Source organism: Hemiscyllium ocellatum, chromosome 20 (genome assembly GCF_020745735.1).
Source record: "Hemiscyllium ocellatum isolate sHemOce1 chromosome 20, sHemOce1.pat.X.cur, whole genome shotgun sequence".
In the NCBI taxonomy this organism is placed as follows: Eukaryota; Metazoa; Chordata; class Chondrichthyes; order Orectolobiformes; family Hemiscylliidae; genus Hemiscyllium; species Hemiscyllium ocellatum.
Window position 1 is genome coordinate 53,817,771 of NC_083420.1, and position 27,951 is coordinate 53,845,721.

At 42.2% G+C, this 27,951-nt stretch overlaps 1 protein-coding gene across 1 annotated transcript; it reads left to right on the forward strand.

Annotated features, from left to right (window-relative positions):
* The first annotated feature begins 1,064 nt into the window (after positions 1-1,064).
* On the forward strand, positions 1,065-4,540 carry si:ch211-76l23.4 (uncharacterized). Its single transcript, XM_060840368.1, has 4 exons — positions 1,065-1,114; positions 1,304-1,453; positions 1,949-2,078; positions 3,984-4,540. Exons 2-4 carry the CDS (start codon positions 1,357-1,359, stop codon positions 4,210-4,212), a joined length of 456 nt encoding a protein of 151 aa, XP_060696351.1. The 5' UTR covers positions 1,065-1,114; positions 1,304-1,356; the 3' UTR covers positions 4,213-4,540.
* Positions 4,541-27,951: the final 23,411 nt, after the last annotated feature.

Genomic DNA, 27,951 nt, shown 5'->3' on the forward strand with positions numbered 1-27,951 from the left:
ATCACTTACCCAAGGGCAACCAAGGATGGGGAAATAAATGAAACAGAAACTGTTGGAAAAGCTCAGCAAGTCTGGTAGCATCTGTGGAGAGAAATCAGAATTAACATTTCAGATCGAGTGATCCTTCCTCACAACTGATGGTAGATGGCCAGCCAGCAACGCCCATGTCTGAGGCATGAATCAAAAATGTCACAGGCAGTAGAGTGTGATATGAATTTAACTCTGCCCTTCCATGTTGGGAACCATACAGGGCAACTCTGGATTGACTGTTCGGGTGCACTATGAGCTGTTAAACATGGTCTGGATGCCAGGGACGCTGGTCTTTCAGCAGATATTCAGTGAGTTGTGTGTTGTTCTGGAAATAGTGTGTGGTAAGATAGGAATAGATGTGGATGTAAGGGATAACATAGGGGCAAGTAGCTAGCAAAGTAGACAAGCTTAGTTTGAAATGAGAATCATTTTGCTAGACTTTGCAATAGGGAGTGCTCCAAAACACTCAACATAACTTGGAATGAACCAATTCAAAACCTGCAATATTCACCCTTAAGAACTGACAGGAGTGTACAATCTCTTGCTATATTTACCATGTGACAGTCAAAGTCTACAGTTCACAAGTTACTTTTCCTGCTATTTCTCTGATTACAGTAAGTTTTAATGTACAGTGTATGGGATGCAGAAAATAACAGTGATCCACCAAATTGCAAAATGATTATTCTAGCTACTGCATTGGAAGCTGCCAAAACAAATATTTGCCTGAAATATGAACACACAAAAAATATTTTTGGTATTCTTTGAAACATTGTATAGATTTAGAATGAGTATTTATTAAAAATGTGTGAAAACAATTTATTTTCATCAGAATTGATCCATGTTACGAGGAGATAGTGTAAACAAATGTTCATGTTTATTGTGTTGGATAAATCTAAAACATATGGCAGAGACATTTTTAGATCTGTGCAGATGTTAAGTGCTTATTTTCTGTTTTCCACACCCTAAGCATGTGATGCAGCCAGCCATCTCTGCATGTTCCAGTAAAACATCAAAATCAATTCCAGATTAAACATCTCATAGTGTTTGTTGCACTAAAGGACTTCACTTCTTGGTTCAACATAGGGTAGGCAATTGTATTTATGCTTCACTGTGATAGAGATCATTTTGAAAAGACGTTTTTAATATTGCATTGTTTCTATTTTAAAGTCTGTTAAAACTCAGATATTTTAAAAGCTTTTCATTTAATCCTCTGTGGTATTTATATTTGGATTTCAATAAATGCAACAACTAACTTGTTTGCTTTTATTTTAAGTCATCTCACTTTAGGACTGTTGACAAGGACAATTTCCTACTTCTCAACCCAGGATGTTCCTCAGACTCTTGGTCTTTTTCCTACTTCTCCTGCCAGGGATGCAGGGCAGAAAAGTTGTTAAAAGTGGCGAATGGAACTACAAAGATGGATGTAAGTAAAATGCCTCTTGTATCTGATTTACAGCAATTGCATATGTAAAATTTCATTAGTTAAAAGAAATCCTGCTTCAATAATTAATGTGAATACGTTTTTACCTGCTGACTTGCATTCATTGAAGAATGTGGCATCTAATGTTTGTAAACTTTAAATATTAAATTTGGGATATATCAAATAAAAGCAACAGTATCACAAACACAGAGAATGTTGCTTATACTTAGGTAATATTCTAGCGTATTTCGGGCTGTTTATTTTAAAAATGTTGTCACTATCGAATGAGTGAATTCTGTGAGAATAAGGATGACATGGGTTTGTGTTTAAATCTTTGTTTGTAAAGTGACATGATGCTGCTCCAAATTGCATTGTCAGCTGATGAAGAGAAATCGCAGAAAGACTTGTTTCTGACGCAGTTTACAATGCTTTGTTATGCCAATTTTGTTTTCAGAGAAGTTCAGTTATAATTTATAAGTATTTACCCTATTTTTGTAGCTGATAAAGTTAATATGCGCGGAGTTGCCAATCTGACACAGATACTGGACAACTGGAGATTTGACATTTTGACTCAGATGAGAGACATGCTGACGAATGACCACCAGTCCCTCCTCCCAGACTATGCCAGGTGACAGATGTTTGTTGCATACTGCAATAATTTACAATGATGTGTTTAATTACATTGACTAAAATTCAAGTTAGTGTGGGGTATTTTTCAGTTACAGTTTCATTCCAGCAGTGCTAAATTTATGATTACGCTGCTGAATTAAGTAAAAGTTGGTGGATTCAGTTTCAAATTCTATGTTCAGAGTTTGGTTGGAATTGATGTTTGAACTTGTTTCTGTCCTCCTAATTAAAAAATACAACCTGCTTCGTTAAAAGTGTAAACGTGGCTGTTTCCCAGCCAGCTTGAGTTGGGATTTCTTTAGAAATGCTGGCACTTTTCGCTGATTCTCTACCTTGATCCAATTGTTGGGCTGAACTTACTTTGGAACTGCACTGAGTAAATATTTCAGGGGAATGTTTGGTTTGGCCACTTACAGTGATGTAGCTGGAACCATCATTTTGCATCTGGATGTGTCGTTTTGGAGTCTGTGCCACATCAGAAATAATTATAAATCTGCCCCTGAAAGTAAAACAGAAGTGTTGTGGGTTTTTTACAAAAACAGCTCTGGAAAGCAAATAGGCAGTTTGGCTTTGAGGAATTCCGAATAACATATCCCACGTTGGCACAATCTTGGATGCCAACGCTGCAGGCACCTCCAGCAGCCAGAAACATTTTGTTTTGATGTGGCATTGGATTTGGCCGTAGCAAGATCCAAAGTTTGCAACTTTAACAAAGCACTCCACATTCATAAAACTAGGCGGCTTTCGAATATTGCAAAGTTGGGAAACACTTTTGGGCTTAGTTGTCAGATTATTTCAGAACTTTGGAAAGCTAAAGTAAAAGAAAGAGAATGTAAAGGAATCAGAAATGTTTCTGGGTTTTCAAGATCACCCAAAAACATTAAGTATTTGAAATGGGTGCACATCTCAAATATTTATAGCTGTGGTCATGTATAAAACAGAGTTTAAAATAATCTCCAGAGCACATGGAATGGGCAATGTGTGCCACTTGTAAGGCGGCTTAATTTTGTAGAGCTTAGTGTGTGGCCCATTAGTATTCCCATTACAAATAATATCTTTACACACAGATAACCCCTGTACTGTTAGCAAACATTGAACAAGAAAATCATTCCTTGGTCCAGTTCTTGGCTAGAACATTTCACAATGTCTCCACTGCCACATGAAACAGACCAACATCACTTCCACATTCCGATCAGCGATTTACATGAATAGATTAATGCAGCAAATTGTAATGGCAATACTTATAAACCAGTTAGCAAAACGATCTTTAAAACAAAAGTTGTTATTGACTATTTAGGAAAAGTATCTCTTGTATCTTCCTGTTGATTTCTTAAACAAGGTACGAATTCCACTACAATATCAGGAAATCCGATACAAAACGTCCAGATAAATTCAGGTTGTACGGCACACAGATGATCAGAATTAAATAGAAACCTCAAACCCATTCATTCTGGAAGGAACATGCACTGGCCAAAATGAGAAACCATTTGCAAAGGCACTACTGATCATCGATCAGATTTGTACAGTATAGACAAAAGATGGAAAAAGACACCTACCATTGTATTAACAGCCCCTTTAATGCATCAAGGAAGTTGAGCTGGATCATAGCTTAACCTAAGAATATAAAGGTGCACTGTGAAAATGAGTAGAGATATAAATGCATATTGCTTCCCCACAGGGAGGGAGGGGAAATCAGGAAGCGAATCAATTTGATCCAGTCCTTGACACTCTGGGACAATGAAAGCAGCGTAACACAAAGTTTTCTAGTGCTGCTTATGGGAAACCCCTTATTTGGGAAAACATGAAACAGGAAAGAAGAAGATAATTGAATGAAGGTTTCAAGAAATATGATTTTCGAAGACCAAACGTTTTCACTTAATCATGTTATGGTTTCATTCTGTTTCAGAATAACACCTCTTTCAGAGGCACTTAGCGATCTGTTTACTGAGTTTAATGCTCTAAAAGAACGACTGAAAGATCTGACCGACAAGTTTACTGCCCTGGAGGTGACTGTTGAAGAAATGAAAGCGAATAATAATGCTCCACGTTTGATTCCAAGTGGACCCAGGCAAAAACCCAATCTACCAAAGAGAAAGCTGATGGTTCCAAAGAAAAAGAAGGTCCCCCAGCAATAAAGCAAAGCAAGAATTAATTGCAAACCACATCATTTCATATATATTTTATATATATATTATATACATACAACAAGCACATAAAAAGACCAGCAGGATTTGCATGTGCTGTTATGCAATTTCCTTTTGATGATAAATATTTATCAATTGCTAATGAAAAATTTTTGTTGCTGTAGAGCATCTCTTGTGCTGTGTTCCCAAAACTTTGCCGACCATATTTCTACATTTTGAATAGTGTTCTGTTACTCAGTTTTCTCACTGTCTACATATCTCACCTATACGCAATAACTGTAATGGAGAAAATGTATCTTCTGTTCAGCAATTATAATAAAAGGCTGTTTAAATTAAAGAAAGCACAACAATGCCTCGCCTTCATTTGGGCCATTGTAAAGTTCTTGTATTTTCTTTGAATGAAATGGTTAGAGTAGGTAGGTGAATCACTCACGGAGATAATGACATGATGGCGCTGTGGTTAGCACTGCTGCCTAACAGCACCTGTGACCAAGGCTTGATCCCACCCTCGAGCGACTGTCTGTGTGGAGTTTGCACATTTTCCCCCTGCAGAGTAGCTTTTATTTGTCATGTCTACCAAATGCAACTGATACAGTAAAAATGATACAGCGTTCCTCCAGAACCAAGGGTGCTGCATGGACAACACAAACTACACAATTATATCCAGCATAAAGTGCATAAGTGCATAACACACCGGTTGCGGTGTAATAGAATAATTATAAACAATAGACATAGCAATTCGAAGTAGTGCAACGAATTTCAGATGGGAAAGAGTCTGATCATGCTGTGTTAAGGAGCCTGATGACTTGGGGGAAGAAAGTATTGCATAGTCTGGCCATGAGAGACCGAATGCGCCGGTATCTTCTGCCGGATGGTAGGAGGGAGAAGAGTTTGAGTGAGGGGTGTATGGGGTCTTCCACAATACTCTTAGCCTTTCGGATGCTGCATCCCGATGAAGGGCTTCTGCCCAAAATGTCGATTTTCTTGCTCCTTGGATGCTGCCTGACCTGCTGTACTTTTCCAGCACCACTCTAATCTAGTGTGGTCTGTAATGTCTGTAATGGGTATCTGCATGGGTTTCCTCCCATAGTCCAAAGATGTGCAGGTTAGTTGGATTGACCATGTTAAATTGCCCGTAGTGTCAAAGGGTGAGTGGGTTAGCCATGGGGAATGTGAGGTTAAGGGGATAAGGTGAGGCAGATGGAATGCTCTTTGGAGGGTTGGTGTGGACTTGATGGGTTGGATGGCCTGCTTTTACAGTGTGGGGATTCTATAAGGCTGATATTTTACAGGATACGTCACAATTTCGGACACAAATCAGGGTGCCAGAGGAGTCCAAGGCGATAGTAAACCAAAGTTGTTTCTTCATCCTCATCAAAATAATTGAGAATGAGCCGGTGATGTCAGAAGCTGCTGGATGCTGAGGTGCACTGCAATTTCTAACGGTTGCCTCATTTGTTGAGGTACGGATGGTAATAAGGGTAAGGAGTGGAGAGTTAGGCAGTGAGTCCAGCCCAGTTAAACGATGGAAACACCCCGGATGCTTCTGGCTCCATTTACTGTTGAAAGAAAAAGCTCTTGGTAGTTGCCTCCGAAGCCCTTACAAGAATCATTGGGTTAGGCTGCACATGCTCCAAATAATCTTGAGGAGCCCCTCGTGCAGGACAGATGGGTTTCTCCAGTGGGTTTTAGACCAATTGTTAAAGCCTCCTCAGTAATATATGCAAGGGACCCACTATCTGTTTTAGGAGACTAACTAGAATAATAGAGTCATCCAGCACAGAAACAGACCCTTTGGTCCAATCCGTCCATAATCCCAAACTAAACTAGTCCCACCTGCCTGCACTTGGCCTATATCCCTCCAAAACTTTCCTTTCATGAACTTATCCAAATGTCTTTTAAACATTATTTAGATTTCTTACAGTGTGGAAACAGGCCGTTCAGCCCATACCGGCCCTCCGAAGCACAGCCCACCCAGACCCATTCCCCTACACCTAACACAATGGGCAATTTAGCATGGCCAATTCACCTGACCTGCACATTTTTGGACTGTGGGAGGAAACCCACACAGACACGGGGAGAATGTGCAAACTCCACACAGTCAGTCACCTGAGGCGGGAATTGAACCTGGGTCTCTGGCGCTGTGAGGTAGCAGTGCTAACCACCGTGCCACCACACATTGTAACTGTGCCCTCATCCATCACTTTCTCTGGCAGTTCATTCCATGCACGAACCACTCTCTGTCCTTTATAAATAAAAGTTACCCTTCATGTCCTATTTTAAATCATTCTCTTCTCACTTAGTTTTGTACTCCCCTAGTTCTCTCACCTTATCTATGCCCTGCTTGATTTTATAAACCTCCTGTGCTCCAATGAAAAAGTCCCAACTTTTCCAGTCTATTTTTATGACCCAAACCCTCAATTCCTTGCAACATCCTGGTAACTCTTTCCTGAACCCTCTCCAGTTTAATAATATCTTTCCTATAACAGAACTGTACACAGTGGGCGGCATGGTGGCACAGCGGTTAGCACTGCTGCCTCACAATTCCCGACTCAGGCGACTGACTGTGTGGAGTTTGCACATTCTCCCCGTGTCTGCGTGGGTTTCCTCCCACAGTCCAAAGATGTGTAGGTCAGGTGAATTGGCCATGCTAAATTGCCCGTAGTGTTAGGTAAGAGGTAGATGTAGGGCTATGGGTGTGTTGCGCTTCGGTGGGTCGGTGTGGACTGGTTGGGCCGAAGGGCCTGTTTCCACATTGTAAGTAATCTAATCTAGTACTCCAGAAGATGCCTCACCTGTCTAATCTCAACATGACATAGTTTGACTCATGATGAAGACCTTTTGCCTGAAACATCGATTTTCCTGCTCCTTGGATGTTGCTGGAAAATGCTATGCTTTTCCAGCAGCACACTCTTGACTATAATCTCCAGCATCTGCAGAACGCACTTGCGCAAAGCTTGACTCAGTACATTGTTTGTCATCTGACACAGGGCCTTGTAGCACAAATCTACTCCACTTTACTCTGCTTTTTGCCTGACTCCTGGCTGCAATGATGTTCAGTTATTTTACCTTCTGAATTGAACCATCAACAGCAAATCTCTGTGGAAGGACAAACCAGGATTAACGTTTTGGTTTCTGTGACTCTTCTTCAGAATTTCAAAACGTTGACTCTGCTTTCAGTCATCGAATCCTTACAGTATGGAAACAGGCTCTTTGACCCAACAAGTCCACACCGACTCTCCAAAGAGTAACCCACCCAGACCCATTCCCCCTATCCTATATTTTACCTCTGACCATTGCTCCTAACTTACATATCCCTATGAGGCAATTTAGCACGGCCAATCCAATGGAATTTGGGAGGAAACCCACACAGACACGGGAGAATGTGCAAACTCCACAAAAATTCCAACCATTCCAAGGCTGGAATTGAACCTGGGTCCCTGGCGCTGTGAGGCAGCAATGTTCACCACCAAGCCACTGTTCTCTGCACAGATGCTGCCAGATCTGTTGAGTTTCTCCAGCAATTTCCATTTTTGTTTCAGATCTTCGGCATCTGGGGTGCTTTATTATTGTCGGAGCAAGTTGTCATCCAATTAGGACAGAGATGGAAAAGCATCCCGTCTCTCAGAGGGTAGTGAACCTGTATAATTTTCTTTACTATGAGAGTTGTTGAGATTGGGTCCTTAAGTATATCTAAAGCTGAGATAGATTTACAATCAGCTAGGGAATCAAGGGTTTTGGGGAAAAGGCAGGAAAGTTGGGGGGGGGGGGGTGGTTTTGAGGATTATCAGGTTAACCATGAGCTCATTGACTGGTGGAACAGACTCGATGGGCTGAATTTTTGATTTGATTTGATTTATTATTATCACATGTACCAGGATACAGTGAAAAGTTGTGTGCAGTACTGGCAGATCATACCATACAAAGTGCATTAGGGTAATAGAACAGAGTGAAAAATCCAATGTTATGGCTGAAGAGAAGGTGCACATAGAGCGAGGTGAACATTAAATTTAAAATTTGAGAGTCCCATTCAGAAGTCTAAAAAGTTCTTGAATCTATTCATACATGTATATGATTTGTTACATCTCCCGCCCAACAGAAGAGGGTGGAAGAGAGTATAACGGAGGTCTTTGATTATGTTGGTTGGTTCCCTGAGGAAGCAGGAAGCATAGATGGAGACAATGGATGGGAGGCTGGTTTGCGTGATGGGCTGTGTTCACCACTCTCTGTAGTTACTTTCAGTCCTGGGAACAACAGTTGCCAAAGCGTGCTGTGATGCATCCTGATAGCATGCTTACCATAGTGCTTCTGTAAAAAATGGTAAGAGTCTTTGTGGGCATGCCCAATTTCCTGAGCCCCCTGAGGATGTAGAGACTCCACTGTGCTTCTTTGACCGTAGCATCAATGGCCTAGTTCTGCTCTTATGTCTTATGCTGAAAATGTGTTGCTGGTTAAAGCGCAGCAGGTCAGGCAGCATCTAAGGAACAGGAAATCTGACGTTTCAGGCATAAGCCCTTCATCAGCATTCCTGATGAAGGGCTTATGCCCGAAACATCGAATTTCTGTTCCTTGGATGCTGCCTGACCTGCTGCGCTTTAACAAGCAACATTTTCAGCTCTGATCTCCAGCATCTGCAGACCTCACTTTTTACTCTTATGTCTTATGCTTGTGCATCAGCTATTGTCTTACTGCCTTTGCTGTTTGAATTCATGTATCGCTGGACATCGGAGGATGGATTGAAGTTAAAGAAAGGGGGGAATGTCTCAGATACAGTCACATAGATGGGTTAACTCCAGGAAAGGTAAGAGAGGTAGGCAGCTAGTGCAGGAACCTTCTGTAGTTATACCCATTTCAAACAAGTTTGCTGTTTTGGAAAATGTAGGGGGTGATGGATTCTCAGGGGAACATAGCACGAACAGCCAAGGTTTTGGTATTGAGATGACTCTAATGCAATGAGGGGTACTTCAGGTTCCAAGAAATCAATTGTGTTAGGAGACTCTCTATTCCGAGGTACAAACAGACGTTTCTGTGGTCAGCAACGAAAAATCAGAATGGTGTGTTGCTTCCTTGGTGGCAGGATCAAGCATTTCTCAGAGAGGGTGCAGAATGTTCTCACGGGGGAGAGGGGCCAGCAAGAGGTCATTGTCCACATTGGAACCAATGACATTGGAAGGGAAAAGTTAAGATTCTGAAGGGAGATTACAGTGAGTTAGGCAGAAATTTAAAAAGGAGGTCCTTGAGAGTAGTAATATCTGGATTACTCCCTGTGCTGGTGTATGGGAGAAGGATTCACATTTTTGGATCATTGGAATCTCTTTTGGGGTAGAAGTGACTTGTTCAAGAAGGACAGTTTGTACCTAAATTGGAAGGGGACTAATATACTGGCAGGGAGATTTGCTAGAGCAGCTCAGGAGGATTTAAACTAAAAAGGTGGGACCCAAGGAGATAGTGAGGAAAGAGATCAATCTGAGACAGGTACAGTTGAGAACAGAAGTGAGTCAAACAGTCAGGGCAGGCAGGGACAAGGTAGGACTAATAAATTAAACTGTATTTATTTCAATGCAAGGGGCCTAACAGGGAAGGCAGATGAACTCAGGGCATGGTTAGGAACATGGGACTGGGATATCATAGCAATTACAGAAACATGACTGAAGGATAGGCAGGACTGACAGCTTAATATTTCAGGATACAAATGCTACAAGAGGGATAGAAAGGGAGGCAAGAGAGGAGGGGGAGTGGCGTTTTTGATAAGGGGTAGCAATACAGCTGTACTGAGGGAGGATATCCCCGGAAATACATCCAGGGAAGTTATTTGGGTGGAACTGAGGAATAATAAAGGGATGATCACCTTATTGGGATTGTATTATAGACCCCTAATAGTCAGAGGGAAATTGAGAAATAAACTTGTAAGGAGATCTCAGTTATCTGTAAGAATAATAGGGTAGTTATGGTAGGGGATTTTAACTTTCCGTACATAGACTGGGACTGCCAAGGTATTAAGTGTTTAGATGGAGAGGAATTTGTTAAATGCGTACAAGAAAATTTTCAGAGTCAGTATGTGGATGTATCTAATAGAGAAGATGCAAAACTTGACCTACTCTTGGGAAATAAGGCAGGGCATGTGACTGAGGTGTCAGTGGGGGAGCACTTTGGGGTCAGCGACCATAATTCTATTAGATTTAAAATAGTGATGGAAAAGGATAGACCAGATCTAAAAGTTAAAGTTCTAAATTGGAGAAAGGCCAATTTTGATGGTATTAGGCAAGAACTTTCGAAAACTGTTTGGGGCCAGATGTTCGCTGGTAAAGGGACGGCTGGAAAATGGGAAGCCTTCAAAAATGAGATAACGAGAATCCAGAGAAAGTATATTCCTGTCAGGGTGAAAGAAAAGGCTGGTAGGTATAGGGAATGTTGGATGGCTAAAGAAATTGAGGGTTTGGTTAAAAAGAAGGAAGTATATGTCAGGTATAGACAGGAGAGATTATGTGAATCCTTAGAAAGTATAAAGGCAGTAGGAGTATACTTAAGAGGGAAATCAGGGGGGCAAAAAGGGGACATGAGATGGCTTTGGCAAATAGAACTAAGGAGAATCCAAAAAGTTTTTACAAATACATTAAGGACAAAAGGATAAATAGGGAGAGAATAGGGCCCCTCAAAGATGAGCGAGGCGGCCTATGTGTGGAGATATTAAATGAGTATTTTGCATCACTATTGACTGTGGAAAAGGATATGGAAGATATAGACTGCAGGGAAATAGATGGTGACATCTTGCAAAATGTCCATATTACAGAGGAGGAAGTGCTGGATGTCTTAAAACGGGTAAAGGTGGATAAATCCCAAGACCTGATTAGGTGTACCCTAGAACTCTGTGGGAAGGTAGAGAAGTGATTGCTGGGCCTGTTGCTGAGATATTTGTATCATTGATAGTCACAGGTGAGGTGCTGGAAGACTGGAGGTTGGTTAATGTAGTTTAAGAAGGGCGGTAAGGACAAGCCAGGGAACCATAGACTGATGAGCCTGATGTCGGTGGTGGGCAAGTTGTTGGCGGGAATCCTGAGGGACAGGATGTACATGTATTTGGAAAGGCAAGGACTGATTAGGGAGACTGGTTAGCAAGGTTGGTGGGCGGCACGGTGGCACAGTGGTTAGCACTGCTGCCTCACAGCGCCTGTAGACCCGGGTTCAATTCCCGACTCAGGCGACTGACTGTGTGGAGTTTGCACGTTCTCCCCGTGTCTGCGTGGGTTTCCTCCGGGTGCTCCGGTTTCCTCCCACAGTCACAAAGATGTGCGGGTCAGGTGAATTGGTCAAGCTAAATTGCCCGTAGTGTTAGGTAAGGGGTAAATGTAGGGGTATGGGTGGGTTGCGCTTCGGCGAGTCGGTGTGGACTTGTTGGGCCGAAGGGCCTGTTTCCACACTGTAAATCTAATCAAAAATCTAATCTAATCTCATGGAATAAAGGGAGAATGAGCCATTTGGATACAGAACTGGCTCAAAGGTAGAAGACACATAGTGGTGGTGGAGGGTTGTTTTTCAGACTGGAGGCCTGTGACCAGTGGAGTGCCACAAGGATCGGTGCTGGGTCCTCTACTTTTTGTCATTTACATAAATGATTTGGATGCGAGCATATGAGGTACAGTTAGTAAGTTTGAGATGACACCAAAATTGGAGGTGTAGTGGACAGCGAAGAGGGTTACCTCAGATTACAACAGGGTGGCATGGTGGCTCAGTGGTTAGCACTGCTGCCTTACGGCACCAGGGTCCCAGGTTCAATTCTGGTCTCGGGTGACTGTCTGTGTGGAGTTTGCACATTCTCCCTGTGTCTGTGTGGGCTTGTTCTGGTTTCCTCCCACACTGGGCCTGTTTCCACACTGTAGGGAATCTAATCTAATCTTAACCAGATGGGCCAATACGCTGAGAAGTGGCAGATGGAGTTTAATTCAGATAAATGCGAGGTGCTGCATTTTGGGAAAGCAAATCTTAGCAGGACTTATACACTTTATGGTAAAGTCCGAGGGAGTGTTGCTGTACAAAGAGATCTTGGAGTGCAGTTTCATAGCTCCTTGAAAGTGGAGTTGCAGGTAGCTAGGACAGTGAAGAAGGCGTTTGGTATGCTTTCCTTTATTGGTCAGAGTATTGAGTACAGGAGTTGGGAGGTCATGTTGTGGCTGTACAGGACATTGGTTAGGCCACTGTTGGAATATTGTGTGCAATTCTGGTCTCCTTCCAATCGGAAAGATATTGTGAAACTTGAAAGGATTTAGAAAAGATTTACAAGAATGTTGCCAGGGTTGGAGGATTTGGGCTATAGGGAGAGGCTGAACAGACTGGGGCTGTTTTCCCTGGAGCATTGGAGGCTGAGGTTTCCAAAATTATGAATGGCATGGATAGGATAAATAAGCAAAGTCTTTTCCCTGGTGTGGGGGAATCCAGAACTAAAGGTTTAGGGTGAGAGGGGAAAGATATAAAAGGGACCTAAGAGGCAATTTTTTCACACAGAAGGTGGTACGTGTATGGAATGAGCTGCCAGAGGAAGCGGTGGAGGCTGGTACAATTGCAACATTTAAAAGGCATTTGGATGGGAATATGAATAGGAAGGGTTTGGAGGGATATGGGCCAGGTGCTGGCAGGTGGGACTAGATTGGGTTGGGATATCTGGTTGGCATGGCTGCGTTGGACTGAAGGGTCTGTTTCCATGCTGTACATCTTGATGACTCTTGACTCTATACTGATGACATGTCGCCACATTTCCATGGCGATGTGGTGAGTAAGGCTGAACTTAGACTACCCATTACAAGCTTAAAGGACCTGACTGCCCATGGTGTCTTATGCTTAACTTCTTTTTCATAATATGTATCATAAGTGACTTCCAGTCAGTGTTATTCAAAGGCATTCTGCAGGAGTTCTGCTCTTTTCTGACCTTTGGCTATTGCACAATTTAAAATCACTTGTTTCTTCAAGCCATCCACAGAGAGGGGGTTAGCTGCTCTTGCCTCCTCTTGTTCTTAATATTTGTTTCCAGACATGAGAGGCCTAATAGTGCCAACTCTTGGAATTGAGGATGACTAGAAAAATGAACAAGGAGCCCAGCAGAACAAATAAAACTGCCAGGGGAGGTAAAGCTGCCATGAAGTCAGCAAGAAGCCTTATCCACCAAGGTGCACATAAAGCACATCCTTCATCACCCTCAATGAGGGGAACCGTACTGCAGCATAAAGGCAGCTCATGGATTACACTGCTTTGTGGTGCATCTTTGCCTCTAGTCATGTGTTTCAGCTGATGTGGTGATACTTATATTATCTCCTAAAGTAAAGAAACTGGCCATGGATCTTGTGGAGCTAAAGAATCCAACAGATATTCTCTATAGCTAACTATTGTGTCCAAATACTACATTCCCCAGGTATACAAGTCTCTGGCTGATATGAAGCCAATAACCATGACTCACCTTCTCTCAGGGTAAAAAATGAGGTCTGCAGATGCTGGAGATCACAGCTGAAAATGTGTTGCTGGTTAAAGCACAGCAGGTCAGGCAGCATTCAAGGAATAGGAAATTCGACGTTTCGGGCATAAGCCCTTCATCAGGAATCACCTTCTCTCAGCCTAGTATAAATACCTCCCTATTTCTCCCTTTTTTTTAGCTTTGACAAAGGGTCAGTTAGACTCGAAACGTCAGCTCCTTTCTCTCCTTACAGATGCTGCCAGACCTGCTGAGATTTTCCAGCATTTTCTCTTTTGAAGCCAATAGTTTATCACCGAGTAGCATTCTTCAATGCTTTGAGCGATCATGGGTAAGTTAGAGTCAGAGCATTTTATATCTCTAGGCCACGTGCTATGGCACAGTGATAATATTACCGCTATGTTTCTTAAAGATACACAGACATAGAAATCGTGAGACGTAACACACCTATGGCTGTCAAAGTCACTGCCACCCTCAGGCCTTCTGCACAATGGATCATTTCCTGCTGCATCTGAAGTCACGTGCAACACTTCAGAGTTTGATTTGCACATTTGCAATAGGGGCGTGACTAAGACTGCATTCAATGACAAATAAACATATTTAATTCCCTTTTGCCGAAAACGCACACACATTGCTTCGCATGATACCCCATCAGCAAGCTGCAATTTTTACCAACTGAATGGCATTTCATTCGACAGAAGCAATGAATCAGTTAATATCATTGAAGAGGTCACGACCTCTTTACCCTGCAGAAGCCCTCTGTGTAATAAGGTGAGAGGGGAAAGATTTAAAAGGCACCAGAGGGGCAACACGTTCACGCAGAGTGTGATAAGCATATGGAATGAGCTGCCAGAGGATGTGGTGGAGCTGGTTTAATTACAACATTTAAAATACATCTGGGTGGAGCACATAAATAGGAAGGGTTTAGAGGGATATGGGGCAAATGCTGGAAAATGGGACTGGATTAATTTAGGATATCTGGGAGGTATGGATGAATTGGACTGAAGGGTCTAATTCCATGCTGTATAGCTCTATGACTCTATGACTCTAATTTCTGCCCTATTATCTTTCACCTGATACTGCCTGTTATTTTGCCACTTACCTTCAGTCGGTTCTTTCAGCTCAACATTAAGAGAGAAATGACTGGAGCTTGTAGCAAGGCAATACAGGGAGAAGACCCTTTATCTGAAATGCTTGGGACCAGCTGTTTTGCGGAATTTGGAACTTTTCGGTTTCCAGAATAAGTGAGTTTAATGGTGAAATTTTGAAAATCTGACTGGAGGAGCAGGCTTCTCAGTAAGAATGTGCCTGGCCATGCCCCCACCCCCACAACATTGCATCTGAGTGACACACATTGAGTGGGTGTCAACTTGGGGGCCTGTCGGTGCTTGGCCATAGCCCCCATGTTACATCAGACTGACACACATCGAGTGGGTGGCGACTTGGGTTGACTGTTTGCTCGCCAAACAACCTTGTTAAGGGCAAAAAAACTTCACAAAAACCTTCAGATTTCGGAGCTTTTCGGTTTTTGGATGTTCGGATAAAGGATCTTCTACCTGTACAAGTATTTCTGGTAAACTGCAATAGTTGAGTTCCTGTGCGACCTCATGCTATTGAAAATTGTTCTACCTGTACAGTAGAAAGTTTGCGTTATCCAAATAGTGACTATTTGTCAGTCACATCATAGCCAATTTACATTGACAAATCACACATAATAGCAGAAATAATAATTATTTCTGTATAATAATTATTGGGGACTTACATTTTCATTTCAACTTGGTCAATCAGATAAGAACGTGTGGTCTTGGAAATGAGTTTGTAGGAAGTTTTGTTATAGTTTACTTAAGCAATAGGTCTGACTAAGTACAAAACTATCTCACATCTTATATTGTGTAATGAGATGGGATTAATCAGAAATTACAGTCTGAAAGATAATAGTAAAACCATTGAATTCCATGTTAAGCTTGAGCGTAACACACTCCAATCACAAATAGATTTAGATTTCTTAGTGTGGAAACAGGCCCTTCAGCCCAACAAGTCCACACTGACCCTCTGAAGAGCAACCCACCCAGACCCATTCCTCTCTTCACCTAACACTACAGGCAATTTAGCATGACCTGCACATTTTTGGACTGTGGGAGGAAACTGGAGCACCCAGAGGAAGCCCACGCAGACACAGGGAGAATGTGCAAACTCCACACAGACAGTTGCTTGAGGCGGGAATTGAACCCGGGTCTCTAGCACTGTGAGGCAGCAGTGCTAACCACTGTGCCACCGTGATGCCCAATTAGAATCTTAAATCTTAAACAATGCCAGTCAAGGGGAAAAATGGCTAAGTTTAATCAGGTAAATACAAGACGTCTCCATTTAAAGTTGGTTCACGTGAACACTTATAGGAGAAAGTGAGGACTGCAGATGCTGGAGATCAGAGCTGAAAAATGTGTTGCTGGAAAAGCGCAGCAGGTCAGGCAGCATCCAAAGAGCAGGAGAATCGATGTTTCGGGCATGAGCCCTTCTTCAGGAAAAAGGGCTCATGCCCGAAACATCGATTCTCCTGCTCTTTGGATGCTGCCTGACCTGCTGCGCTTTTCCAGCAACACATTTTTCACCTCACGTAAACACTTCTCCATTTCAAAGTTGCTAATAAATTCAGTTCCTCCTGGTCTTCCTCCTGTTCATGGAGGAACATGCCCCTACCTTCAATCACCCTTCACCCCACTCTTATCCTCTACGATTCTTACCATTGAAGCTCTGGTGTTGACTTTCTCTGATGTCTACCGAAGCCTTGGTTTCCACCTATTGGCAGTTGTTTTGCTTGCACTGTCTAGATTTGTCATTAGATGGAGCCTTATGAATTCAAAAATCATCAGAAGATTTCACTTTTTAATCTGTATTTATGCTTATAATTTATTTGCATTTCTTATATACTTTAAAACATATTTTATTTTAGGAATTATTATATTGATGGTTTAGGAATAAAGAAGATTCTCCATAGAATCCCTACACATCAACCCTCCGAAGACCATCCCACCCAGCCTCATCCCCCTACTCAATCACTGTAACTCTTCATTCCCCACGGCTAATTCACCTAGCATGCACATCCCTGTACACCACAGACAATTTAGTATGGCCAATCCACCTAATCTACACATCTTTGGATTGTAGGAGGAAACAGGAGCATCCAGCAGAAACCCATGCAGAGAAGGAGAATGTGCAAACTCTACACAGATACTCAAGACTAGAATCGAGCCCTGATCCAGTGAGGTAGCAGTGCTAACCACTGAGTCACTGTGCCACCTATATACTGTAAGTCAATGTAATGTTTGAAAGTTGCTTTCTGCTGAGAAAGATCCTGAAGTGTGATCTTTCTTGCTTAGCAATTTGTTATATTTTGCAAAGTATGGCACTATAATAATTCAACTTTCTTTATACAGCAGAAATCATTTCAGAAGCCAAACTTGGACTCTTAGGGAATCAGTGCTTCACTTAAAGTTGCAATTTCCAGGAATGGGACCCCAAATTTAAGTGAGGGGTTCTCTGTGGTCTAAAGTGTATGATGGCAAATGAACAGTAGGATACATTCAAAGAAACAGTTCAAAACGTTTAACAAATACATATTCCAATAAAAGTATACTCCTCCAGTAAGACCCAGCTGAGAGTTACTCAAAAAGTTAAGAATAGCGTTAAATTAAAAGGAAGGGTATATAATATCACAAAGAACAATGGTAACTCTGGGCTTTGGGAATATTTAATAAACTTGCAAAGGGTTACAAGAAATTTAAGTAAAAGTGGAGGAAAATAGGAAAAATATTAAACTAATTAGAAATGTAAAGAGAGAAGGTGAGTATTTGTTCAAGTATTACAAGGAAGATGATAACTAAAGTAAACATTTGGTCTTGTCAAAGTGCAGTTTAATTAGCAAGTCCCAGTCCCTTAAAATCCTTAATTTTGCCTGTACTTTGTCTGTGAGATTTTTTCATTCGATTTCTTTAAATGTGCTCATTGTCAGCATAAATAAATAAATATGATTGTCAATGTAGAAGATAAGGCATCAATATTTTTAACTAATGTGCTGTGTAGATAACCACAATATTGATTGTTTTTTTCCAGTTTTGTAGCCCAGTCTCAATTTGTTTCATTTCACTTTATCTTGCAATGGAGCCTAACAGAGCCTGCTGTCAATGGCAGCTCATTGTGAAAGATGGGAGCTCTCTTGTACATTCACTCACTTTTCCTTTCTGGTCTTCACACCACTTATCAGAAAGTTATTCCATTTTTGCTTCGAGATCTCTAACTTTACATCCTGGCACCTTCATTTTATCTTATCGAGCCTTCTTCACTGAGAGCCCATATTTTTTCAGTGCGGCTGGCTTTTCTCCTTTCCTAGCCCACATACTTCTTAGCAGCTTTCAGTCATACTTTGCCTTTGGAACTAATACCATCATTATTCACATCTCCAGGCTACAACATGTATAGGACCAGAGCAATATGGCCACCCTGAGTGAAATATAACTCACCAACCTTTGTGTGTGATTGTTTAAACATTTTTCTTATGAAAATTATTGCTTGGGATGAGGTCAGCCATGTGGATATCATAGAATATAGCTTCCCTGACTGGGGCTGTTAATATGGTCCAATCAGGAAGCCCTGGCTGACAGATATAAACAGGAGTGTCAGGGGTTCTGTGACTCAGTATCATGTACTGTCAATGTGTAAATAAAGGGTGACTTGCTGACCTGTGATGATACTATGCCTTTAAGAGGTGTGTTCCATCCTAGTTTCTTTTAAGGAGAGAGGTTGGGGGACAGTTGCTGAGCAGTCCATGAGAAGATAAACAACTTGTCAACCCTTGGATTTTTTTAAAATTTAAAAGCTGGAACAATAGAAGCAGCCTGAATGGGTGTAGTCAAACTCCACCCACAGTACCAGAGTGTTTTAGTTTTTAGTTTTCAGTCACAGTTACTGTTGGGGTCCTGAGGAAATGGAAGCTATTTTCCCTCTTTTGATTACAAACGAAAGCTGGGGGTCCTCTTCCTGGGCTGCTGGATTGCATGTGAGACAAACCTATTTTCTGAATTTGTTTTTTTGCTGAGGATATGTATGGGATGTTACTGTCTTGGAATAGGTAATTACTAATGGCTACTGTATCCATTATTCTGTTAAGTTTTCCAACAGAGTTGAGTTATTCCAAGTTCTTCTTGCTTTTGTTGTATCTTAACAATAGCATTTGAATAAATTGTGTTTAGTTTAACGTCAGTAGTTTGACTAATAAAATTGCATTTGGAGCACAGCACCTCACATGTAACTTTAAAATAAGAAAAAGTTTGGGTTAAGGCTACCTTCTTAATATACCTTGAGGGGTCTGGTCTGGTTCATAACAGACAGGATATTGGTCGTTGTGGAGTTATTTCAATCAGTTGATGAAATTGTAGATGCCAATATTTCATGCAATCATAATAACATTTGATTGTCAATCTGCAAGACAATAAGAAATCAATTGTTTTGACTTATGTGTAGTGTTGGTAACCTCAATATTGATTGTGGTCCTGATCTCTTTTTTCAGTAATCTCATTCTTTTCCTATCCCTTCAAACATTATTAATCTTTGAACTAAACATCATCTACTTCCCAAGTAGCTGTGATTTGAATGAAAAAGAATGATTCGAGCCAGATATGCAATTTTTGTTGATTGCAGTAGGTTAAGTGATATAGTAAATTGCATTGATGGAAACAGGAAGAGCTGGTTAGCTAATGTTCTTTAGGGAAGGAAACTGTCATCCTCACCTGATCTGGCCTACATGTGACTCCAGACCCACAGCAATGTGGATGTAGCTTAACTACCCTCCGGATAGGCCATAAATGCTGACCCAGCCAGTAACACCCACATCTCTGTCAATGAACTTTAAAAACATGTAAATGGCCAAGCAGTAAGGGAAGTTGACAGGTACATGCTCGGATTTCCCACATCGAGAACTCTCACTGTCCTGTTTGCTCATGGTGGGTAGTACAATAGAAAGCTGTGTATTAATGAGGAGAGATCGGCAGTTAATAAGGTCATTAATACCCAATAACCTTCCTTCATGGACAACTTGTCAATGTCAAGTGAGAATTTTGCTTCAACACCAGGGACTCGGATAGAGGATACAGCAAGTTGTTCCTGATGCCGAGATAGGCTGTGTTGGATTTTCCACATGATTCTCCCAAATTTCTTGCTATAGCCTACGCCATTCAGAACCCTACAAGATTCTGCCCATTACCCCTGTCTCCAGATACGTTTCCAGATTTGCTAAATATTTCTAGTACAAGGTTTTCATTCTGACATAGTGCCATACAGCACGGAAACAGACCTTTCGGTCCAGCCAGTCCATATGGAGCGTAATCCTAAACTAGACTTGTTCCTAGATATGTATATATCTAAATGCCTTTTATATTGTAACTCTGCGCACATCCACCACTTGCTCAGAAAGTTCATTCCACACATGAACCGCCCACTGTGTAAAACATTTGGCCCCATGTCTTTTTTTTTAAATCTCTCTCCTCTCATCTTAAGAATATAACCCCTAGTTTGGAAATCCCCCCCTCTGAGCGAAAAAGATAGCTGCCATGAGCCCTATCCATATTAACCCTATGATTTAATAAACCTCTATAAGGTCCCCTCCAGTGGAAAAAAGTCCCAGCTTATCCAGAACTCAAACCTTCCATACTCTTCAACATTCTGGTAAATCTTTTCAAAACCCCATGTGGCTTAATAATAGCCCTCCTATAAAAGGGTGACCAAACTGGATACTGTACTCCAGAAGAGGCCTCACCAATGTCCTGTACAAATTGAATGTGACTTCCCAGCTCCTCTATTCAAAGATCTGAGCAATGAAGGCAAGCGTGTTAAGTGCCTGTTTAGCCATGCTGTGATGCAAACTTCAAAGAATTATATACCTAAACCCCTAGGTCCCTTTGTTCTACAATACTGCCCAAGGCCCTATCATTAATTGTATCAGACCATTTTTGTAATATTGTTCTTTGCATCTATCAGAATCTAGAGAAGGATGAGAGAGAACAAAACTAATGAAAACAATTTACTGTGAAAAGAACAAATAAATTTAATAGTCAAAACTAGCCTGTAGGAAATGGATTACATCTCATTATTACCTTGGATAAGGTTAATGATTAAATGAACAGAGATTTATGCATTCTGGAAGGAAAAAGCATAATAATTAGAGAAAAGCAGTATTGCTTACAATTAACTAGGGTGTTTTGTGTTCTACAAAAATACATGTTGACTGTTCGTGCACAAGCTGTTATTATAACAATTGTCCAGTAGGAGGCTGTACAGAGCTGAGAATCCCTTGTGCTGTAGCCCTCAGAAAAGTCAGCGATATAACAGACCTTTCATGCTTGAATGCTCTGTTGATAGACTTAATAAGTGTCAGCCTATAAGGAATGTCTGACTATGAATGTACACCGACATGAATGTATCCCAAAAGCCACAAGTCTTCTTAAAAATTAATCTTGTTGGATAGCTGTTTAATAGATCACAACATCAATGGAAATGTGATCTTTTGCTAAACACTTGCAGTCTTAAATAAATACCCTTAAAGATGCTTAAATACATAATAAGATTCACACACCCTTAGCAAACTGATGACTGCTAGAAATCTGGGCATTCTGAAATAATCACATAGGGCTTCCTGCAAAATGTTTTAATTACATCAAATCTGAAAATACATTTTTTGACATTAAAGAGGATTCCCTCCCCTCCCTTGATCCAGATATGTATAAAAAATTGAATCATCTAAAACATACAAAGAGGCTTAAAATTGATTGCAAAAAGCAAAACAAGAAATCTGCTTATAAAATTATTTTGAGTGATTCCCTCCGCAACTCTCGAGCAAATATCATTCCAGTTCTTGCTAATATTACAGAAATATCAAATTGGATGATTCAGGTGGTTAGTAATTGCTCTTTTAACCCTATAGTGTAAGTAGCACTAATTAGCTCTTGAGGATTAAATTAAAATCAACTCATCCAATTTGAACTCCAACTGAGTTTTTGCCTTGATGTTTTCTCAATCTCAAATGCCACCTGCCTTCACCTCTCCAATTTTACTCCTCCCACAGCCTATTATTTTTCATTCTTTGTGTTTAGTACATGGGCATCGCACACTAAAACAAACTTTTATTCTCAACTATAGGTTTCCTTCTTGGACTGCAGCAGTCCATGTTGTGTAGGGACACACACAGTGCTGTTATAAAGGGGAGCTACAAGTTTTTGGCCAAGGGGTGAGGAAGGAAAGGGGATGCAGTCCGAGGCCAGTATGGTGTGTGTGTGTGTGTGTGTGTGTGTGGTTTGAAGGGGATAGGCCTCCCATAAGATATAGCAGCAGAAACTTAGACCATTTGGCCCATCAAGACTGCTCCACCATTCAATCATGGCTGATAGGTCTTTCAACCCCATTTTCCCACTTTCTCTCTGTAAGCTTTGATCCCCTTGGCAATCAAGAACATATCTATCTCTGTTTTAAGTATACTCAATGGCCTGGCCTCCACAGCCTTCTGTGGCAGTGAATTCCACAGATTCCCCACTCTCTGGCTGAAGAAGTTTTGCTTTATCTCCATTCTAAAGGGTCTTCCCTTTACTCTAAGGCTGTGCCCTTGGGTCCTAATGTCTCCTACCAATGGAAACATCTCCCATGCATGTGCTGCTTCGTTTTCACGATGGTAGACATTCCAGACTTGGAAGATGGTGTTGGAAAAGTCTTGGAGTTACTGTAATGCATCAGGTAGCTGTTACACACAGTGTGTTGGTGTGGAGGGAATAAATGCTTAATGAACTGGATGCGGTGCCAATAAATCGAGTTGTTTTTTCCTGGGCTGAATGGCCTGCTTCCACACTGTCAGGATTCTATGATTCTAAGTGAACCTGCAATCGAATTCCCAGCTTTTCATCGGTTTGTCTTTACATGTTATGTAATTGGCTGGTCCAATTTAGTCTCTGAACCACAATGACCCCCAGTTAACTCCATTCAAACAAATTGGTCATGGACAAATCAGTGATGATATGTCTTTGAGTATCAAAAAGGGATAGTTAGACTATGTCGCATTGGAGATGGTCATTGCCTGGTACTTTTGGGCATGAATGTTACTTACCAGTTAACAATCAAAGCTTTTGTTATCCATATTGCGTATGGGCACTATTGCAAATATCTGGTTCATTGTTCATGCATTTAGTTCATCGTTATTTGTTTAATGACTGAAGTTTGATAGTGAAATGCGGCACATGAATGCAACTAAAGCACGTTAAACCCTGGAGCACTTACAGGATTGAGGCCCCACGCTTTAAGAGATTAACAGCTGGGAAAGAAAGATAATGAAAATGCTAGACTTTAGTTATTGCCAGAATACCTAAAATGAATTACTGTTCAGCAGGGGGTGGTTTTAGACCAACCAGGTCCCGGTAGCAGGTGAAGGGATAGTCCATTTCAGACTGAGATGAGGAGAAAGTTCCTCCCTCAGAGGGTGGTAAATCCATAGAATTCCTCTAGCAGAAGGAGGCAGAGGCTGAGGTTCTGAATATGGTGAAGAAAGAAAAAGATTTCTGGAGTCTAAAGGCTTCAGGGGTACAGAGAGTGAGGAGGATGGTAGCTTTTTTTTTAAAATTCGTGCGCGAGGACTCTCAATTGCAGCTTTCTGCAGTCTTTCTCCATTTAATAATATTCAGCTCCTCTATTCTTCCTGCCAAAGTGCATAACCTCACACTTTTCCATCTATTTATCAAGCTTTGTCCACTCACCTACATCCCTCTGTAGTCTCTTTAAATCATCCTCACTACTTGTTTTCCAACCTATTTTTGTGTCATCTGTGAAAATGGTGATAATATATTCACTTTTGTCATTCAAATTATAAAATATATTGTAAATAACTGTAGACCCTGCACTGATCCCTGTGGCATTCCACCACTTACAGGTTGCCTTCCTGAAAATGCTGCCTTTATCCTAATTCTCCCTCACCTAGAGTGAGCCAGTCCCCTATCCATGCAACTATACTTGCTCCAACAATGGGCTCATCTTCCTAAGTAGCCTTACATGCGGTACTTTATCAAAAACCGTTTGAAAATCCAAATGTATTACATCGACATGTTCTACTTTATCTATCCCAGCGGTGATCTTCTCATAGATTCAGCCTTTGTGAAGCCATGCTGACTCTGCTTGATCATTGTACTGATTGGAACAAGGTCAGCAAGGTAGACCGCACAGAATATGAGCTTCCTGATTGGGACTGTTAACCTGACCAATCAGGGAACCCTGGCTGACATAAGAAGGTTGAATGGCAGAGATACTGGCACTGTGGTTCCTGAGGCAGTACAACCATCATGGACTGTTTGTGCGTAAATAAAGAGGGACTTTATTTATGCATGATACTGTCCTCTGTGGTGCTATTTCAATTAAATCATGCATTTCTAAATGCTCTGCTGTTATATCCTTTATGTAGATTCTAACATAGTCCAAATAACAGATTTTAAATTAATTGGCCTGCAGTAATCCATTTTGTTATATCCCTCACCTTTAGGATAAGTTGTTCCACTGGCAAATCTCAGGGATGTTTTCCAGAATTTAAACATTCTTGGAAGATTACTACAACCATTTTCTTTGTCGCTACTTTCTTTAAAATCTGACGACTCAAGGCATCAGAGCCAAGGGTCACATTCATCTTTTGCTAGCACCTATTGTGTAATGATAGTTATGGTGTTTATTTTCACCCTCCCTTTCCCCCTTTATTATTTTGTACTTACAGTTTGCTCTTCATTCCTTCTATCTTCTCTATCTTCTCTGCCATCTTCTGGATCCCCAACATTATTTCCACAGTCTCGTTCTCTAATGGGCCTATGCTATATAAAGAAGAACTTGCTGTCCATTTTTATGTTACTTGCTAGTTTGCCCACATGATTTATTTTCTCTCTCTGTTTATTCCACACCCCCCCCCCCATTTATTATCCTGGAATGCTACCCATCTGGCACCCTATCTCCTGGCAACCTGCCCACCTGGAATTCTAACTCCTTAACCATCTACCACCCTAACCCCACACTTACCTTACCCTTCCAAAGTGTCTGGGTGTTCTGCTGCATGATTAGACCTCAGCACACGGCACACTGACAACTGCAAAAGAGGCACACGATTTGGATGCCCCTTGATCATCTTGCACTCTGAAGGGACTGCCTGATTTCGGGAATGTTCTGAAGGAGTCAGGATCAGAATTCCCAGCTAGAAATGCAGACTCAGAAGAAACAGAGAGAGAAAGAATAAAAATGGAGGGCCAGATGCCTGCCTTGAAGAAGTTTTCCTCCTCTCTCTACAAGACTCTCAGGGAGTCCCTCTCCCACTGCAACTCCCAGGTCATTTCCTCTGCCCTGAAGCTCTTCAAACTTCCAGCTCAGCACTGTCCCCCTGACTTGTCTGGACTTGTCCGACCTGCCTAGCTCCTTTTCCACCTATCCACTCCACCCTCTCCTCCCTGTCCTATCACCTTCATCCCCTCCCCCACTCACCCATTGTACTCTATGTTACTCTCTCCCCACCCCCACCCTCCTCTAGCTTATCTCTCCACGCTTCAGGCTCACTGCCTTTATTCCTGATGAAGGGCTTTTGCCCGAAACGTCGATTTCACTGCTCGTTGGATGCTGCCTGAACTGCTGTGCTCTTCCAGCACCACTGATCCAGAATGCTTCGGAATATCCAGGTTTAAATCTCACCCACATTTTGTTGAATTTTATTTTTAAGGAAAACCTTTAGTTAACTATAATCAGTTGGAAATGCATTAATTTTCTGGTTCTAATTTTATAAAGGTAGGAAAATTGATACGCTCTGAATATTATTGCAATTTCCTTTAACAATGTTCAATTTCCTACAAAACTAATTGCATTGCAAAACATCAATTAGGCTTTTCAGCTTTCTCTGTCGAGCTATGGGAAATTGGTTCTCTGCGGATAATTAACAATGGTGTCTTCAGGAGATTGTGAGCCGCTCATTTGTGCACGTTCTCCTCCGTTCAGATTGCTTGCACTGACATGACAAGGGCTTTCTTGCTGTACTGACAATGTGGAGAGCCCCCGCCCTCCACTTTCTGACCGACATGCGAAGTTGTGTCCAACAGAAAAGTCATTGTCACTGGATCCAATATAGAAATACACCCCTTTTCCTTACAGAACCACTCTCATATTCCATCTGAAAGTGCCTCTTGTTTAATTGAAGGGCCACAACCCTAAAATAGATTGTGATCTTTCGAGAATGAGACTTAATATTGTTATTGTCCTTGTTTTAGTAACTTTATCATTTTTACGCTCAGTGACGTTGAGAGAAGGAATTTGATTTATTTATTGTCATGTGCATCTTGTCAACAAGCCACAGTGAGAAGTGTTGTATAGTGTCACCACTCTCCGGCACCATCTTAAAACACTGATAAATAAACAAAAGCGTAGGATAAAAAAGGAGAAAAATGAGGGAATAAAGAAAAAGTGCTCCATCTTAGGCTATGGGCCTGGTGGCCAGGTATGAGTCCCTTCGCCATGCCAATGCTGCTGGAACGAAAGTTGGCAGCTCTTCAGCGCCATCTTGCCTCCAGCGATGCCCTCGGTGCTATGAGTCCTCGTTGAATCTCACCAATGTAGGCATCATCTGGTACCGCACTGGCCCAAACTTGACTCTGCCACTGCCACGGGTCTGCTTCGGGCCCTCCTCACTGCTGATTCTGGCGAGTCTCATACTGGGCCCAATCGCATCTCCACCGCTGCCTCCATGAATCTGCAATGGAAGCAAACAATGCTGGGAACTCAAACTCAACAATGACCCTCAATGATAACAATGCTGCTGAGAACCTGAACAAGCCTTTGATTTTGCTGCCACGAGTCCACACTGCTCTGTCCACTTGAATCCTATGCTGCTGGGCCCACTCAAGTCTGTGCTGCTGGGCCCACTTGAGTCTGTGCTGCTGGCCCCTCTCAGGTTTGTGCTGCTAGGCCTACTTGAGTCTGTGCTGCTGGGCCCACTTGAGTCTGTGCTGCTGGGGCTACTCGCATTCATGCTGCTGGGCCCACTCGAGTCTGTGCTGCTGGGCCCACTCGAGTCTGTGCTGCTGGACCTACTTGTATTCATACTGCTGGGCCCACTTGAGTCAGCGCAGCTGGCCCGACTCATGTCCGTGCTGCTGGGCCCACTCGGGTCTGTGCTGCTGGGTCTACTTGTGTTCATGCTGCTGGGCCCACTCAAGCTTGTGCTGCTGGGTCTAGGTGAGTCTGTGCTGCTGTGCCTACTCGCAACCATGCTGCTGGGCCCACTCAAATTCATGCCGCTGAGCTCACTTGAGTCAGCGCAGCTGGTCCCACTCATGTCCGTGCTGCTGAGTCCACTAGAGTCTGTGCTGCTGGGCACATTTGAGTCTATCTTGCTGGGCCCACTAGAATCTGTGCTGCTGGGCCCACTCGAGTCTACCCTGCTAGGCCCACTCAGTTCTGTGCTGCTGGGCCTACTTGAGTCCATGCTGCTTGGCCTATTTGAGCCCATGTTGCTGGCTCCACCTGAGTCTATGCTGCTGGGCCTACTCAATTCTAGACTGCTAGGCCTACTCAGGTTTGTGCTGCTGAACCTGCTTGAGTCTATGTTGCTGGACCTCCTTGAGCCTGCACTGTTGGCCCACTCAGGTCTGTACTGCTGGGTCTATTCAAGTCTACGCTGCTTGGCCTGCTCAAGTCTATGCTCTTGGGGCCTACTCAAGTCCATGCTGCTGGGCCTACTCAGGTACATGTTGCTGCACCTACTTGAGTCCATGCTGCTGGGCCTACTCAAGTTCGTACTGCTGTGCCCACTCAAATCTGCATTGTTGGGCCTACTTGAGTCCAGGTTGCTGAACCTATTCGAGTCTGTGCTGCTGAGCCTACTTGAGTTTGTGCTGCTGGGCCCATACAAGTCCACACTGCTGGGCCTACGTGTTGCCGATACCATTGCCATGACTGAGCTCTCACCAAGAGGTAAGATAAAATTTAAAAAAGGGAAAAAAAGGAAAAGAAATAAAAAGAAAAGCAGACAAGGCATACGAGCCCCGGGCCCAGAAGTCCCACTTCACCATCTTACCAGAACTGTGTGTGAGAGAGAGTGAGATATGACACTGGACCTTGGGGTGAACAAGTGGAAAGGCCCCAGTGTTGGCAGTCATGGAATTGGTGTGATATATTAATTTGTAATGAGGATTGGTTAAAAGGACAGATATTGAAAAGTAGGAATAAATTGT